Here is a 19,024-nt window from a genome sequence, read left to right on the forward strand (position 1 = left end):
AAAAAAAAAAAAGAAGAAGAAGAAGTTAGTTAGAATAGTTAAGTTTGCCCGGGTCGGGGCATGCCCCACACCCCGGGCTTTAAGTCGTGCGACACTTGCAAACGGCCTATGCCTGTGAGTGATCTGCACGTGGACTGTTTACGCTGTCTGGGGGAAACCCATCTCAGCGACCGCTGCAAAATTTGCAGATCCTTCAAACCTCGGACCAAGAAGGAGCGGGACATTTGGCTCCGAGCCATTTTGATGGAGTCATCCCTGACCCCAACACGGCTGCACCATTCTGCGTCGGCACCAAGCACCGCGGCATCTGTGCGTGGCGATCCAACGGTGCCCTCCGCCAGTCGGCACCACTCCCCGTCCACAGTACACTCTAAAAAGGCGAAGAAGAGACCTTCTCCGCCAAGGCACTGGAGCAAGGCTGGGGGAGAGACTAGACCCGCGTTGTGCAGCTCTCGGTCCCCATCGGCCTTGCAGCCTCTGACTCAAGTTGAGCGGAGTAGCCCGGCCCACTCTGAGCCGACCTCCCTGGATGCCAGTGGCCACATTCAGGTGCCCTCCACACCGGAGGCCTGCAGGCAGCCCGAGACATTATGTCTCTACCGGTACCGTCAACAGCTCCCCGGTCCAGAGGCAAGCTGCTCGGACCCCCACAGTCACCACCTGGATGGTACTGGTCACGGTTGAGGGAAGATTCCCGACACCGTTCTCTGCACAGTGACTGTTCCGCGTGCAGCCCGCACCGGTCCCCGTCGACCCCCACCAGGTTGTCTGGCTGGGTGCCAAGCAGCAGGGGTTCCAGGCACCGCTCCGCCTCAAGGTAACGCAGACCTTGTGATGAGAGCATGCCCCGCTGAGACCGGGACAGACAGCACCGGAGGTCGTTATCTCTGAGAAGCTATCGTAGCCCCTCGTGGTACGGATGTCGACGCCGCTCCTGCTCTTCGTCCCATTCAAGGTCCCCACCACAGCACCACTCCCGCAGCCCCAGGCGTCAATTGCTGTCACTCCACCATCGCGGATCCACCCGTTGGAGCCGTTCGCGGAGCAGCCACTACAGACAGTACTCCCGCTCCTCCATGCCGGGATCACGGTCTCGTGTTCGGACCGCTCCCGACGCCGTCACTTGTTCCCGTCCAAGGATAGCGGTAGATCATATGCCAGCCCAGCATCCCTTCGAAGTCGACAGTCGGTGGGCCAGGCGAGTCAGGCAGGGCAGTCTGCTCTGATGGTTCCACAGCAGGTGCGGTGGCACTGGGCTCCCTGGCCAGTGCCATGGTACCAATGGGCCCCATGGGCCCCGACGCAGCCCCCGATGGTGGCTCACTCAGTGGCTGGAGCCTCGGAAAGACTGTCAGCCTCCCTCTCTCAGCCTCCCAGAAAAGGGTCAGTGGAGTGCTCATCCCCAGTCCCGCACTTAGAAGGGACTAAGTGGTGGGGCCTGCAGCACCGGTGGGGACGCAGACCATCGCACCCCCTTCCTCATCCTCCCCTGATGAGGCGATCATGGACCCTCCTCCTCCCATCTCACAGGAGGACACGAAAGCCCACCAGGAACTGTTGAAAAGGGTGGCATCAAGCCTCAACCTGCAAGCTGAGGAGGTGAAGGAACCCTTGGACTCCCTCTTCAATGTCCTCTCGGCTTCAGCACCAGCCAGGGTGGCTCTCCCACTCCATGAAGGGGTGGCAAAGATCTCAAACGCCCTGTGGCAAACCCCGGCTTCCTTGTCCCCCATCTCTAAGAGGGCAGAAAGCAAGTATTTTGTGCCCGCCAAGGGGCATGAATATCTGTATACCCACCATACCCCCAACTCTCTAGTGGTCGAGACAGTCAACCATAGGGAGCGTCACGGTCAACCCGCTCCTACTCCCTAAGAATAAGGACCCAAGGAGACTAGATTTATTTGGTAGAAAGATTTATTTTTCCTCGAGCTTCCAACTGAGGGTGGCTAACCACCACGCCCTGCTGGGAAGATATGACTTCAATTTGTGGAGTTCAATGCCCAAATTTGCGAACTCCCTCCAGGAGCGTGATAAGCAGGAGTTTAAGGCTCTGGTTGAGGACGGCATAGCTGCCACTAGGGCGGCCCTTCAGGCAGCCTCAGACGCTGCGGATATGGCTGCACGGTCTATGGACTCTGCGGTGTCCATGAGGAGAGTGTCGCGGCTCCTGCTGTCTGGGTTGTCCAGCGAGGCATAGAACTCCTCGCAGGACCTTCCGTTCAATGGCAAGACCCTGTTTGCGGAACAAACAGACCTGAAGTTACAAGGTCTTAAGGACTCTCGCACAACATTAAAGACCCCCGGTCTCTATGTCCTGGCCCCGGCCAGGACCAAGTTCAAACCGCAGCAGGCTCCCAGTCAGGCCACCCGCTCCAGATACGAGCCCCCTTATAAAAAATCAAGGGACTATAAAAAGTGCCTACAAAGGCAATCTTGGCCTGCGCCCCAGCCTAGGCCCTTTAAGGGCAAGCAGGCAGGTAAGCGCCAGTTTTGATGGGATGCCCGGGGACGACTTACCAGTTTGTGCCAGGGATCCACCCGACCTTCCCGTCTCCAACCGCCTATGTACTTTCCTCCTGGCGTGGTCACTGCTGACCTTGGACCGATGGGTCCTCAACACCGTCTCCCAGGGCTATACCCTCCAGTTTCTTTCTACCCCACTCATCCACCCTCCCTCCCCGTCCCTCTTCAGGGACCCCTCTCAGAAGAGCTTACTTGAGCAGGAGGTGAGGCGGCTCCTTTGCTTAGGAGCTGTGGAGGTGATGCCGGCGGAGTTCAGACACAAGGGGTACTACTCCTCCTATTTCCTTATCCCGAAGGCCAAAGGGGGGCTCAGGCCCATCCTGGACCTGTGAGGCCTGAACCAGTACATGGTAAAGCTCAAGTTTTGCATGGTCTCTCTGGTCTCCATCATCCCCTCCCTGGATCCCGGAGACTGCTACATCGCCCTCGATCTATAGGATGCGTACTTCCACATTCATATATTCAAGGGCCACATGCGTTTCTTCCGCTTCACGGTAGGGCAGGAGCACTACCAGTTCACTGTCTTCCCATTTGGCCTATCGATGGCTCCCAGAGTCTTCACAAAGTGTATGTCTGTGGTAGCGGCCTACCTCAGGCGTCGGGGGGGGGTGTCCAGATCTTTCTCCTACCTTGATGACTGGACGGTCAAGGGCAGCTCCAGGTCACAGGTACAGGATCACGTAACACTCCTCCTGTCCACATGCACCACACTGGGAGTGCTGGTAAACAACACCAAGTCCACCTTGGTACCGGTGCAATGCATAGAGTTCATTGGGGCGATTCTGGACACGAGATCGGCCAGAGCCTCCCTCCCACCGGACAGATTCGAAACTCTAAGGGAGCTCATTGGCATGGTCACGAGGTTTCCCGTGACGACTGCCAGAGCATGCCTTCAACTCCTGGGTCATATGTCGGCATGCACGTACGTGGTTCATCGCGCCAGACTCAGAATGCGGCCCCTTCGGCTCTGGTTGGCCTCGGTATTCTCCCAGTCCAGAGACAGGATGGACAAAGTCCTCACTGTGCCCAAACCTGTAATAGCCTCCCTACTCTGGTGGCCCTCCCCAGGGAACATGCTCCAACAGGTCCTGTTCAGTGGCCGGTCCCCAACTGCGGAGTTGGTGTCCAATGCATCGGACTTGGGGTTGGGAGCCCATGTGGGAAACCTCCAGACCCAAGGTCTGTGGTCCACGCAGGACCTAGCCCTGCACATAAATGTCAAGGAACTCAGGGCGGTCCATCTAGCCTGCGTGGCCTTTCGCTCATGCCTAGCAGGCAGAGTGGTCAGGGTTCTCACGGACAACACGGCCTCGATGTTCTACATCAACAGGCAAGGTAGGATCCGCTCCTCAGCCCTCTGCGGGGAAGCCCTCAGGCTGTGGGACTTCTGCATAGCCCACGATATCTTCTTGGAAGCCCACCACTTACTGGGTGTCCGAAACTCTCGGGCAGATTGGCTGAGCCGGGACTTTTCCTCTCAGCACAAATGGTCGCTGCACCCGGAGGTGGTGCACAGGATTTTCCAAACGTGGGGCACTCCCCAAGGGGACCTGTTCGCAACCCAGCAGAACCACAGGTGTCCCCGCTTCTGCTCCAGGGGAGGGTTGGGCATGGGCACAATCTCCAATGCCTTCCTTCTGTCCTGGTCGGGTCAGCTTTTCTATGCCTTTCCCCCGATTCCACTGATCAGCAAGATCTCGAAAAAGATAAAGACGGACAGGGCCTGTGTCCTTCTGATCGCCCCGGCATGGCCCAGGCAGCATTGGCAAGGGACTCTCACGAGCTTGGCAGTTGCCCCGCCATGGCCGTTGCCAACCCGCCCAGACCTGCTCTCCTAGGACCAAGATCACCTCCTCCACCCCAACCTAGCAGCCCTCCACCTCACGGTGTGGCTGCTCAGTGGCTAGGCCGGGAGGAGAGGACTTGCTCGGAAGGAGTTCAGCATGTCCTCCTGGAGAGCAGGAGACCCTCCATGCATCAGGCCTACCTGGCGAAATGGTCTCGGTTTTCCCGGGGGGCTGCTGATCGGGGTGTCTCACCAGTGGGTGCTCTGATCCAGTTTATACTAGACTACCTCCTTCATCTTAGAGCCCAGAGCCTAGCGCCCTCGTCCGTCAAGGTGCACCTGACGGCCATATCGGCCTTCCACCCACCAGTGCAGGGCCACCTGATACTCTCTCATGCCATGACGGTTGATTTCTTAAGGGCTTGGATCGCCTCTTTCCGTATGTTAAACCCCGAGTCCCCCAGTGGGACCTGAACTTGGTGCTGGCCAGGCTAACTGGATCTCCATTTGAGCCACTTGCTACATGCTCCTGGTCACACGTCTCATGGAAAGTAGCCTTTCTGGTGGCGATCACGTCTGCCAGACGGATCTCGAGCTCCGGGTCCTGACCGCCGAACCCCCATACACTGGGTTCCATAAAGTACAGCTCCGCCCACACCCTTCGTTCCTCCCCAAGGTGGTCTCCGCCTATCATATGGGTCAGGACATTTTCCTGCCAGTGCTCTGCCCCAAGCCCTATGCATCCAGTGAGGAGGAGCCACCTCCACATGCTGGATGTGAGACAGGCTCTGGCTTTTTACCTGGAACGTACAAAGCCGTTCAGGAAGTCTTCACAGCTGTTCATCGCCACGGCTGAACGCATGAAAGGTCGGCCGATCTCCACTCAGCGGCCCTCCAACTGGATCAGTTAGTGTATCCATACTTGTTACGATCTGGTGGGAGTTCCCCCGCCGCCGATTGTGAGAGCGCACTCAACTAGGGTGCAAATCTCATTGACTGTCTTTCTGGACCACGTCCCTATTCAGGACACCTGTAGGGCTGCTATATGGTCATGGGTCCACACGTTCACCTCGCACTATGCGATAGTCTCCCAAACCAGGGAGGACGCAGGGTTCGGCAGGGCTGTGCTCCGTCCCGAGTGTCTGCGAACTCCTACCCACCTCAACAGATATAGCTTGGACTTACCTATTGTGGAATGCACATGAGCAATCACTTGAAGAAGAAAAGACAGTTATGTTTTCCGTAACTGGTGTTCTTCGAGATGTGTTGCTCATGTCCATTCCTCATCCCGCCCTCCTTCCCCTCTGTCGGAGTTGTCTGGCAAGAAGGAACAGAAGGTGGGGGGAGCACGCAGCACCCCTTATACCGCACGATAGTGGCACCACTCCACGGGCCGCAGGGGGCGCTCCCCTACAGGTACTGCTAAGGGAAAAACTTCTGGCACCAGTGCACCTGGCGAGCATGCACACCTATTGTGGAATAGCCATGAGCAACACATCTCGAAGAACACCAGTTATGGAAAGGTAACTGTCTTTTTTGCCATGGCTGCCTGGCTCAGAGCTAGACCACACCGGGTCTTTCACTCCTCAGGTTGCCTCTGTACTGGAGGAACCCGGTGCCACAGGGTCCGAGGATCTGTGTGCCGACGGTACCGGGGCAGATTTAGCGGTCGGAGATCGCTTTTTGCATGGCGATTCTCCCTGGAGGGAGGAGTGAGACCACTTCTTTGTTTTCATGGGGGGCTGGGTCCTTTGTGCTCATCTTAGAGAAGGATCCCATGTCTGACATGGCAGTTGGTGAGTGAGTGAGCTGGTGGGGAGGGGTCCCCTGCTCAGGGTCAGAGGCAGGACGCAGGGATTTCTCCAGAAGCATCAGTTTGAGCTGGAGTTCCCTAGCCTTTCTGGTCCTTGCCGTTAACTTTTTGCAGTGCTGGCACTTCTGAGTAACGTGAGTTTCCCCCAGGCAGCGAACACACTGGGAGTGACCGTCAGAGACTGGTATTGACAGTCTACAGGTGAGACAATGTTTAAAGCAGGGTTGGGCAAACTACAGCCTGGGGGCTGCATCCCACCCCAAGTGCTGCCCCCGCAGCTCCCATTGGCCGGGAACCATGGCCAATGGGAGCTGCAGGGGTGGCGCCTGCAGACAGGGCAGTGCAGAGCTGCCTGGCCGCGCCTCCGCTGCTTGAGGTAAGCACCGCCCGGAGCTTGCACCCCTGACCCCCTCCCGCGCCCCAACCCACTGCGCCAGCCCTGATCCCCCCTCCCGACTTCCGAACCCCTCGGTCCCAGCCCGGAGCACCCTCCCTCACCCTGAACTTCTCATTTCTAGCCCCACTCCAGAGCCCGCACCCCCAGCCGGAGCCCTCACCCCCTCCCGCATTCATGGCCCTCCATACAATTTCCATACCCAGATGTGGCCCTTAGGCCAAAAAGTTTGCCCACCCCTATGTGACGTTATTGATATAATATGGGACCATATAGATCATTGGTGCAACCAAGGTCCTGTAGTGGCACCCAGATCTTGTATAAAGGGGGTCAAATGGGGTGTCTAAGACAAGGTTATGGTTTACTGGTTATAATTATGCTGTCTATATGTGTGTATCAATTTTGTAGTTGAAGTTATGAATATTGGCTCTATGCTGTCTGTATTTCAAACTTATGCTATGCTGCTGGGGGACATCCCAGACAAACTGGTGTTAGCTCTGCCTCGCCAGCTTGATGGCCCATTAAGGACCATCAGCTATACAATGGACCCATTGAGAGAAGGCAGATACGCCTTGTAACTCAGCAAAGTATGCAGGGACTGGCCCATGTGACTCCAGACTCCATGTTGCTGTAATTTTCCACAGTAAGAACAAAGAGGTGTTCTTACACCTGGAAAAGACTATATAAGGCTGATGCCTCATCTCCATCTGGTCTTCAATCCTGCTTCGTACCTCTGGAGGAACTTTGCTACAAGCTGAAGCTTTGAACAAAGGACTGAGGACCCATCCCAGCGGGGGATGTATTCCAGAGACTTGATTTGAACCTGCAGTTTATTCTATCTCTGCTGCAAGCCTGAACCAAGAACTTTGCAATTACTGTATGTAATTGATTCCATTTAACCGATTCTAACTCTCATCCCTATCTTTTTCCTTTTATGAATAAACCTTTAGATTTTAGGCTCTAAAGGATTGGCAACAGCGTGATTTGTGGGTAAGATCTGAGTTGTATATTGACCTGGGTCTGGGGCTTGGTCCTTTGGGATCAGGAGAACCTTTTTCTTTTACTGGGGTATTGGTTTTCATAACCATTTGTCCCCATAACGAGTGGCACTGGTGGTAATACTGGGAAACTGGAGTGTCTAAGGAGATTGCTTGTGGGACTTGCGGTTAGCCAGTGGGGTGAGACCGAAGCCCTCCTAGTCTGGCTGGTTTGGTTTGCCTTAGAGGTGGAAAAAACCCCAGCCTTGGGCTGTAACTGCCCTGTTTGAGCAATTTGTCCTGAGTTGGCACTCTCAGTTGGGTTCCGCCAGAACCGCATTGTCACACCCTAGTTTAAAGCCTGGGGAGCCAGGCATAGCCGTTTGAAGAGAGTCTCTGGGGTTTTTTTTTAAAACGGAAAGGGAAGAGACAGGAACCCTGCAGGGAACAGGAAGGGATAATTTCGGGCAAAAAGAAAAGGAAAAAGTATTCTGAGGAAAAGTATTCTGAGGCGCTGCTGTTGTTCCGACCGAAGCTAACGGCAGCAGAGAAGGAACTGGAGGACGGTTGGCTGCATGTGCGCGATACCCACTCAGAGCAGCACGAGCTGGCTGCAGCACGTGCATGGCCAACCAGGGCTCTGCTACCTTAAATCTCTGACTAGAAACGCTGGGGCGCTCAAACACCTAAAAGTGGAGTACCCACAGGGACATTCCTCAAAGAAAAACAACTGAACTACTCTGCACTTGCCTGAGAGTTCATGAAAAATAGACTAGGGAGAGATTTTTCTTGTCAGTATCTCAAATGTAGTAAAGTTCATGATTGAACAGATCCCTTTTAAAACTATAATCAAAATTAGATTTAAACTATGGCCCGTGGGCCGGATTTGGCCTGCGAGCCATTTTAAGCCAGCCCGTGAGCTCCTGCTGGGGAGTGGGGCTTGCCCCGCTCCAGCACTCCATCTGGGGAGCAGAGTTGAGGGCCACTCCACGCAGCTCCCAGAAGCCGCAGCACAGCCCCGCTCCAGGTCCTACATGCTCCAATTGCCCTGCTCCAGTGGCCCCTCTCTGGCACTTCAATGGGAGCTGCAGTGGCGGTGCCTGCGGACAGAGCTGGAGAAGGGACATGCCACTGCTTCCGGGAGCCACTTGAGGAAAGCGCCGCTGGGAGCCTGCACCCCTTAGCCTCTCCCCACGCCCCAACGCCCGCCCTAGCCCTGATCCCCCTCCTGCTCTCCAAACCCCTCGATTCCAGCCCAGAGCACCCTCCTACATCCCAAACTCCTCATCACGAGCCCCACCCCAGAGCCCTCACCCCCACCCTGCACCCCACTCCAGAACTCCTCATTTCTGGCCCCACCCCGGAGCCCGCACCCCCCAACCAGAGCCCTCACCCCCTCCCACACCCCAACCCCAATTTTGTGAGCATTCATGGCCCTCCATACAGTTTCTATTCCCAGATGTGGTCCTCGGGTCAAGAAGTTTGCCCATCCCTGAAATAAGGTGTTTGTTTTTCAAAACAAATCATAAAATGTATTGTTTATGAGAACAATCCAATTTGAAAATGAAATATCTGCACATATCAGAACAACTCCAAAAATCAATAGGCAATCTAGTTAATTTAATTGGAGGGGAAAATACAATATTTACAAGATTTAAATTAGCCAAACATCCAATAACTCTCGTACAAAATCTGTATAGTAATAAACTGTGTTAAAAAGTTTGTCAAAGCATTACCTGACTGCCTCACACACTAGTGTATACCTACATTATTAAAAGGCACAAAAGTTTCATCCATGAAAGTGTGCTGCATTACATGCAGCTATATTTTGTCATTAAATCAGTCACTAGTGTTGCCAACCCTCCAGGATTGTCCTGGAGTTCCCAGGAATTAAAGATTAATCTTTAATTAAAGATTATGTCATGTGATGAAATCTCCAGGAATATGTCCCACCAAAATTAGCAGCCCTAGTCAGGATCAGCATGAAAAAGTTATTAAACATGTATTTGATATTACAATTTAGCTCAATATACAAAGACACACAAGTCTCCCTTATGATTAGGAATCAATATGAAAATACAAACATTTAAATATGTCAAACTAGAATACAAAAGCTCTTTCAAAAAAGTTTAGCTCTGAGTTTTCCCAACATAAAGTATTCCTCACCACAGATCTTTCAGTAATCATTAGCAAACGTTCAGTCAACCACTGTCAAGCAGGGTAGGCCCCGGGGCTTGTGTTTTGAGGGTAGGTCTACACTGCAATTAACCATCCACAGCTGGCCTGTGTCAACCTTGGAGGCCATTTGCTGCCTTAGAGATATAAATGAGGACAGGATGGGAGATACAGGGCCTGTGTTAGAGGCAAACAGCCACCTGGGGCAGCAGAGTTGGGGAAAGCACCAAAATAAATGTTTGAACTAAGCTACAATATGGTGGCAACACTTCTGCCTCTGCAGAACCCACACTCCTATAAAATACACTGAATTACCTGGCCCACGTTTTAATTCTCATGAGATTTAGCACTCTCCAGGGTATGAAATGCCCCAGAGTGCACAGCCTGAGAGATCCTGTGAAAATTCAAAGCATACTCAAAGCTTTGGGAAAAGCAGTTAAGAACACAAGGTGGAGAGACTTAAAGTTCTGTTTTTGAAGTACACTTTTTTTTAAAAAAATCAAAAAGGTTTACAGATTAATTAGGCTCAAGATCTTTAAGATCTGCAGAAATACATACAAGCCACAACACAAGATTTGTTTTTTTTTAAACAGCAGTTGAGATCTTGCACGGCAGCTACATTACTCAGGATAACACATACAGCAACCTGCGCTTGCAAATTCAGTTTCTGATTTCGGCTGTGTTTCTTGTAAAAGATTCTCATTAAGTTTGTATTCAGCAATGATATCCTCTACGCGAGTTATGTAAAGTAAAGATAACAACACTCCAAGGAACTGTAAAATAAAACAGCAAATATAAATAGGAGACAAAGTTCCGCTTATCCAACACCTCTCACTCTAAATTTTTATATATAAAAATTGGGGCCTCAAGCCAGTGCAATCTTGGGGAAGGGAAAATCCACATTTGGGAGGAACGAAGGAAATATATTAATGACCAGCTGATTTTAAAAAAAAGACAATAGAGATTGTTTGAAACCGCTCTGGGGTATGGAATGTTAGAATAAGTCTTAGTGGAGACAGATTAGTGGGCAGAGTTCAGGTGAGGTGATTAGGGTCATGAAAAAATGCAAAATATGACATTGCTGTCGCTAAATCAGTGGGGCTCTGTACAGGCACAAAGGTCCAGCCACATAAGTTTACAGAATACATAAACTTTAAATAAAACCGTATTTTATTAACTATAAAATCAAATCCCATTTTGTTTACCAAAGCAATGAACCAAATATTCCCTTTAACGGACAATGTAATGACCTAGCCTTACCTGGGGTAACAATATGCCAAGCATGACACCAGCCATGATGCTGTAGTTGTCTAAGAACCAAATGAGTACTGCATTTGTGCATCCTCGGATATATATAATGTCTCGAACACTCAGAGGCTGTAAAATAATGAAATATACCTTCAAACAACAGTTTAATTAGAAGAGAACAGAGATGTATTTTTGGAATATAAAGGGACAAATTCTGCCTCATTCATATCCATGCAACCCCTCTGAATTTGGCACAGAGGGCTTATCACCAATAATAATAATAAATAATGCATTCTGAAGTTTTTCAAGTCTAAATAAGTGCTTTTTACATTCCATTTATACTTTGCTGAAAAAAATATACCTGATCCTAATTTTAGACCATATGGAATACAAAGGCATCTATCCACCCTTTCAGCCCTACTTTTCAAGCTGCTGCTGCTGGAATACAAAAATACAAAACCATAGACAAAGTGCTATCCTGCCTTGCAATAGGCTCCAAGTAGGCTGGAGACAAAAGAATATAAGTCTCAATCCTACAATATTTTGAGCACTCTAGACCTGGACTGATAAGGCATTTGAGCCCATGAGTAGTCCCATTGAAATGAATGGAACTGCTCATGTGGTTAAAATCAAGCACGTGTTTAAATGCTTTGCTGGATCAGGGCCAGACTGGAATGCTTAGCAGCTTGCAGGATAAAGCCCTCAGTCAATGAGCCTAAATGAAGGGAAAGATCATATTTAAAGGTGACTGCCAATCTAAAAAAATTAACAATTGAAATTGGCATTTTATGCTAAGTGCCTTATGAGAGAGGTATTTAGTCCAACAGTAATTCTTGTTCTACAAGCCTATGAAGTACAGACCTATGGCAGATCAAGTTATTGGCTTCTGTTCAGTATGCACTCTACTACTGTACTGTGGACCTGAGCATGCAGCCCTTTCTCACATGGCTAGTCCCAGCAAAGCCCACAACACTGAAGTCAATGGACTACTCCCATAAGTGAGATCTACAGGACTGGGCCATATGTCACAACTACACTTAAAAAGCATTAAAAAATACGGAACATCCTACTTCCTCTCCAGTGTTACATTATTTTGTGAAGTTTTCTATATTTTATACCAACTATTATGGGATATAAGATACTGTAAGAACTAAAAGTAAGCTTTACAAAGATGTGTTTTTATTTAGTGAGAAGCCTTGACTTTCCTAAAAAATAATTTCCTGGTTGTAGTCATGGCATTAGCATTACTGAAATAGTCTGTTGTATATTGAATATGCAGCATTAGATGTTGGTCTGTATTTCTCCTATTTGGAAAGGAATTTTTCATCTGAGTCAAACCAGCAAACCTAAAGGTGGAAGAAAGAGAGCATTTCTCAGGCAAGCCATATGTTTCCTCATGTCAAGTATCAGGAGGTAGCCGTGTTAGTCTGTATCTACAAAAACAACAAGGAGTCTGGTGGCACCTTAAAGACTAACAGATTTATTTGGGCATAAGCTTTCGTGAGTAAAAACCTCACTTCTTCGGATGTTTCCTCATGGATTACTCTAGATAAATCAGGTTACTCTTTGATTTCTTTATACTTCAAAAATTGGCAAAAAAAGTTAAAATAATGTAAGCATTATATTAATAATTTACTTAACCTTAACAAAATCCAGAAAGAAGGAACATGAAACACTTTACAATTAAGAGACTTTACAATTAAATTACCTCTCTGTCAATCGTTTTATATCCACACATAGTGTTCATAATGTCTGTCTGAAAAGAAAAAATAAATGTCAAAAATTGGAAAAAATAATCACAAAAGCAAATTTATTTTTACTTTTCACTTATCAGATTTATGTAAAAGCAACTTCAAAACTTGCAGTGAAGCTACACAATCTCTTCTCCTCACAGGCCCTCCTTGTCCAGGTAGGATCATGTCTTGTGCATGGAGTGGGCATGGTTGGTTAGGCAGTTGCACACTAGGGTGAGCTGCCAGGTGTGCTTGCCACGGTGGGCAGTCAGGAAAAGGCATTCAAAAATACAAGGGTATTTTAAAGAGGGGGTGGCTTCCGGTTTCTGTGACACCTGGCCAGTAGAATTTATGGTGACTAGAGCAGTCACTGTCACAAGGAATGGATTATTGTAAGACAGCTGTTGGAGGACAGTTAGGGTAGACACAAGTCACAAAGTGTCTACACTTGCACTGCGTCAGTCTCAGTAGGTTGACCATGGCTTCACGCCATACAAGGAGGTGGTTTTACTGCATCGCTGTAATGGGGCACTTACTTTGGCTGGATACAAATTTGAGCATAGGACATGCACAAATAGGTTGACAGAAAGTGACTTACGTTGACCTAACTTTGTAGTGTAGACCAGGATGAAGGAAAGTGTAGGCCCACTACTTAGCAGAGAAGGAGAGCTAATAATGGAAGACCCCAAGAAGGCTGAGGTGTTTTGTACCTGTTTTGCTTCAGTCTTCACTAAAAAGGTAAATTGTGACCAGATGCTTTACACAACTAATATTAACGATGAGGGGGAAGGAACAAAAGCCAGAATAGGGAAAGAACAAGTTAAAGAATATTTAGATAAGTTAGATGTATTCAAGTTGGCAGGGCCTGGATCTGCGCAGAAAGCAAACATTTACATTTGACATGACAAATACAGTATAAAAGACAATTAGGTAGCCTTTTATCTAAGTTGGAGAACTACAAGTACCTGGGAACATGCAGAAAGATGTATGCAGCAAGTACAGATGTTAATGCCAAATTCCCTTATTTCAAAACTAATTTGGTCAGGATCAGGAAAACATGGAACTGCACAATGAACAAAGTTGAGGAACTATACAAGTACCTTATTTTTCTGTCTTGTACATAGACCTCACTTCCAAAGACTGAAACAAAGTGGGAAAGGCATTTCCAGTATTTTTTTTTAATTGTGGACCATTTCCTTATCAAAGTTAGTGTTACACTTTGCGCCTTCAAAGTAAGAGCACTGGTTACAGAATGCTTGTGATGGGTATGATAGATTTAGAAACTGTTCCAAACCACTAAACAAACCAGTACTTTTGGAAGGGTTCAGATGAAAAAAAAGAAAAGTTAGTTTCTGCCTGTCTCTCTGACAGCAAGCTGACATTCACTGCTTTTGGGCATGCAGCAGAAAGAGCAGGGGTATTTTTGAGCTATTCAGACCAATTTTCCTGCTGTGTGTGTCATGCCATTTGAGGAAAGGAGAGGTTAGTTTCTCATTGTATGTATTCAGGTTTCTCACATCATTGGGAATGAACTACTAGTTAAGAGTGTGTGTGTACATATACATGTGAATGCAACTTTTGAGAATGCATATAATGCTAAAGGGAAAGCACGAACAGTCAAAAGAGCTTAGGGCTGGTCTACACTGGGGGGGGGGATCGATCCAAGATACGCAACTTCAGCTATGCGAATAGCGTAGCTGAAGTCGAAGTATCTTGGATCGAATTACCTGGGGTCCACATGGCGCGGGATCAACGGCCGCGGCGCCCCCGTCGACTGCGCTACCGCCGCTCGCTCTGGTGGAGTTCCGGAGTCGACGGTGAGCGTGTTCGGGGATCAATATATCACGTCCTAACGAGACGCGATATATCGATCCCGGATAAATCGACTGCTACCCGCCGATACAGCGGGTAGTAAAGACGTACCCTTAGAGATGACATGCAAATTAGCAAGGATAAGAGAAGTATTTAGTATGCAACCAAATCAGAATTACTTTCTCCTTTTTAAGTTCCTCAGAGTCACAGATCACCAGCTCCCACTATATACTATATTGGCCCCCTAACAACTTTGGGGAGACTATACTTAGCATAAAAACCTAGCAACTATGAAAATCTGTTCCTTTTTGCTTAATTAACAGACATACTTCCCAAGATTCTTAACTGATGAAAAGTTATTCTTTAAGAGAATGAGTAATTTAGGATAGTTATTTTTCTGTGAATCACTGAGATTTAAAGGAAACCAGCTAAAATAATAATATCAAATAGAGTATACATACCTTATTTCTAATACAACAAGTATAGGGCACTCCACAGGCTAATGGCCCTGGTGCAGAACACGCATGGTACTGATTCTGTGACCAGTCTTTAAAATCTTCCCCACCACAACACTTAAACTTAAAAAAGAAAAAAAAAATCTGTCTTAATAAAAATGTTTCTAATAATTGCAGAATGAATCAAATATAAAAATGAATTAATTTTAAGAAAGCTCAAATATCAGAGAGGAAAGAGGCAGCAGCTACTAAGGTATCTGCTTGTCATACCATTGACTCATTAGCGAAAGTTATAGGACAGCATGTCCCAAAATTGTAATTAAAGTCACAAATAAAATATGCAGGATAAGGGAAAATCAAATTTAAAATGCATTGGATCAGATTCAATGTTTCAAGAAAAATGCCCAAACATCATTTATAGAAGAATCCAGTAAAACCACAGGATTAGAGGCAAAATGAAAGAGGAAAAGCTCTCATCATGTCTGTAGAGATGGTTAAATAGTATATTTTGCATAAAATTGTATCCACAGGAAAGTTTCTATCTGACTGACAAGGAGGGAAAAGCTAAATTGAAAGATCCAGTTTGTTGTTAATGTACATATGCCATGAATGGGTAGTGTTGAAGCTGGGGCTGTAATGGGACTATCAACTTTGCCTTGATTAGCAGGTGTGTGTATGTACATTGCATTGCCCCTGAAAACAGAAAGAATATTAAGACATCTAAAGAATCAGGCTCCTGAAGAGCAGGATCCAACTTCAATATGCTGTCTATTCAAAATGACTAGCAGCATTATGGATACATGTCATGTCCCTCCATCATTCATTAAGCCATTACTCTAAGTTGGACAGTAAAAGTAACTGATACTCAGTCCCAGCTCTATTTCTGAAAGATGATAGATATTGGTTTGGATCTCAATAACACAAAACTTATTTATTTTTTAGTTGAATTTTGAGTTGGTCAATTTTGACCAGGTTCCTATAAAAAAAATAAAAATAAAAGAGTTTAAACACAAAAAAGATATTTTATATAAGGATGTTCTTGCAAATTATAAAAAACAGCAGAATGTTTTCAAAGTGATTTAATAACAGAATAGGACTGTGATCCTGCAAACAAAACAAATATAGTTAATTTACAGTAGTCTAGTTAATTAAAAAAGCCCCCCGCTATTGTTTTTTTCAAAATGAGGAAAAAGTGTGTTTATTTATCACTGGTAATTATAATCATTGTCCATATACATAACTATTTGTAGAACATGGAAACTCTTAGAAGGGTATGAACTCAAATGACAAGATATCTTAAAGATGGTTTGCTTTTGAAAACTTTTTCCATGTTTACTTTGTTTTTGAAAGTACTGTGGTGTTTCCATAATGATGTTACAAAATTTGTGCACCATCTAGAGCCATTTAAGAAAAAGGTTTTAACACATCTATACATTGTATAGGCTCCCTATACACACATCTGACCACTTTCTGTTTCTTCTATAGTCTCAAAAGTATATGTCAGAATTCTTAAATAATCCACTAAACATTTTAACACAGTAGCTTTAATAAAGGCTATGAGTCAACCACATATGCTATTAAATACTGTTCAGCTGCACTCAACATCATTTCTGAATTTTAGTAACAGATATACCTCCTTCAGTAAGCATTTCAAGAAGAAATTTGAAGAATTTGTTTAATCAAAATACTTCATAGCTTTTGTAAGTGGGGCCCAGTCCAATGCCCATTACAGTGGATTTCAAAGGAAATCTTTGCGTTGTCTTCAGCAGGATTTGGATCATGCCCTTAGTCCCAGATTCACATTCAGAGGTGTAGGGGTTGCAGTTTGCACTCCTCACACCTGGGAGGGAAAGGGGGCTTTAAAAGCCAACTAGGACTCCATAAAATCCCTGCCAGCAGAAAGTCTACAAGAGATTTTCCAGCTCACACAAGGGAGTCTATTCCCCCTGTTAATGGGAGTTAGATTAACACACCAATGGAAGAATAGGCTCCGTAATATTTATTATCAAGAGTGACATTCAAGGGTTTACCATGTTCCCTTCTAGCATTAGTTTTAATTAAATACTCCCAGAAAAACAAACCTGCTTTTGAACAAAATCCATTATGTTTTTGAAGTCCAGATCATCATAATAATTCCTAATTCCTCTTCGGATATTATCATTTAAAAAGTCAATTGTCTAGGGGACAAAAGCAAAATAAGATGCATCACTTACATATTCTACAACAATATTTAAGACTCAGCACTTATTGATAGGGTAACTAATGGGCATAAAACTAGCACAAACAGATATTCTGTCATAATAGATGTGGGTAGTAACTAAATTGGGCCCTGATCATGTAAAGACTTATTCACTTGCTTAATTTTAAGAAGATAAGTAATCCCATTGACACCACTGATTAAAGTTTAAGCACATGCATATGTTTTTGGATAATCAGGGCCTTAGATGTCACTTTTTATGATAGTATAAATAAGTAACAAGCTCTTACATAGCACTTTTCATCTATAGAACACAAAGCACTTTACAAAGGAGGCAAATATCATTATCCCCATTTTACAGATAAGGAAACCAAGGGATGAAGAAATGAAGCGATTTGCCCAAGATCACCCAGCAGGCTAGTGGCAGAGACAGGAAACAGCCCAGGTCATCTGAGACCAAGTCCAGTGCAACCTGACCCTTAACAAGTCAGCTCAGATTGTGGGATTGGGGAATGGCCAAGATCCCTGGCAGCTTGAGGGCAATGGCCCGCTAAAGGCAGCCCTCCGGGGTTAGAAGAGCTACAAATGGTAAATTCACAACATATCTCATTTTTGGAATGCCCGCCGAGAACTTTTCCTCTCAGCTTACCCAGAACACCTAGTCGAGTTCTGGGAAAACACTTCATCCAGTTCTCTGGGATCCAAAAACTCAGTTCAACTCCAGCTACTCATTCAGATTACTTTATTAGACATGTAACAACTCTATGCCCACCCTGGCCAGGCCCAGACACAGGGAGGTTAGGTACAGGATGGAAACATAATTACACATCATGTCACACACTACACAGTATATATACATTTTTTTCATGCTACTAATATCTATACTTCTTGAATCTAATTGGTTTGTACATCGTATAGATCATGTAAGGACCAATCACTTTGCAGATCATGTAAACCCCAATTGCTTATGTCCTCACCTTAATATTACAAGCTTATCAGTTCAGGGTGTTCCCGCTTATCGCAACCAGTCACCAGCACACAGTCTCTCACACCCTTGTTTACAGTGTAACCTTACACTCAAATCAAGCTATATGCAAGTTTACTCATGCCCAGCAAGATCTATGCCTACACTTAAAACTGACAGGTTTAGCTGCATGGACCCAGGCACACTCCGTAAAGGGAGGCACAAGGTGGAACCAGGCTTCTTCCTGCTCTACCTTCCTTGCTGCTGCACATCCCAGCCTCTGTTGCCCTCCTTCCTTCAGGGTTATTCCTTGCATGAAGTACATGCTGTGGGGTCAACTGGGTTGGAAGAGATTTCATGGGTACATGTGGTAGAATTCATTTGTCTTTGATTTGCAAAATCACAACTTTGTCTGGTTTGCCCTGGCAGAATGGGTTAGATTCCCCTTCAGGTGATAAAATTAACAAAGAGGTGATTGGTGCTGGTCAGGAGTTAGAATAATGCCCCTTACTAGTACATTGGGTATCAGTCGAACTCTCCTAAAGAAAGGGCCTAGAGATGCATGGAGGCCTAGGCACTTAGAAAATGTTGTTCACTCTCATAATTTTATCCAAGCCCTGCAATATTTGGTTGTTCTTCTTAAATCCCAAGCTAATGGAACCATGTGATTATGTAAGACTCTCAGCTTCCATGTTTTAAAAAGTTTCTAACCCTCAAGGTCGCAGAGAAAAGATTGAAAACATGAATCCTAAAGGCTGTAAAACCAGATGGGCAATAAGTGGATCTGGTTTTTATTTTTAAAAGACACATTTTATGAGGTCTGACTCACAATTTTTGTATGCTTGAGTTGGCAATACTGCTTATGTAAGGCCTGGTTGTTGTGTAAGGCCTCATGAAGTGCTCTGCACAAGACTTTGGCCTTGATCAGGCTTTAGAACAGCTGCAGG

The 19,024-nt window shown here is 46.6% G+C and overlaps 1 protein-coding gene across 1 annotated transcript in view; it reads right to left on the bottom strand.

The window, feature by feature from the left end:
* Positions 1–9,049: 9,049 nt before the first annotated feature.
* Positions 9,050–19,024, bottom strand: part of TSPAN15 (tetraspanin 15) — a 34,713-nt gene continuing 24,738 nt past the window's right edge. The window contains exons 4-8 of the mRNA XM_024198125.2: positions 16,998–17,093; positions 14,923–15,039; positions 12,625–12,672; positions 10,929–11,045; positions 9,050–10,441 (exon numbers count right to left, since the gene is read on the bottom strand). Of these exons, the coding sequence (XP_024053893.1) occupies positions 10,289–10,441; positions 10,929–11,045; positions 12,625–12,672; positions 14,923–15,039; positions 16,998–17,093 (531 nt within the window). The 3' untranslated portion in view covers positions 9,050–10,288. The remainder of the gene's footprint in view (positions 10,442–10,928; positions 11,046–12,624; positions 12,673–14,922; positions 15,040–16,997; positions 17,094–19,024) is intronic.

Source organism: Terrapene carolina, unplaced genomic scaffold, assembly GCF_002925995.2.
Source record: "Terrapene carolina triunguis isolate 2854851 unplaced genomic scaffold, T_m_triunguis-2.0 Scaffold95, whole genome shotgun sequence".
NCBI lineage: Eukaryota > Metazoa > Chordata > Testudines > Emydidae > Terrapene > Terrapene triunguis.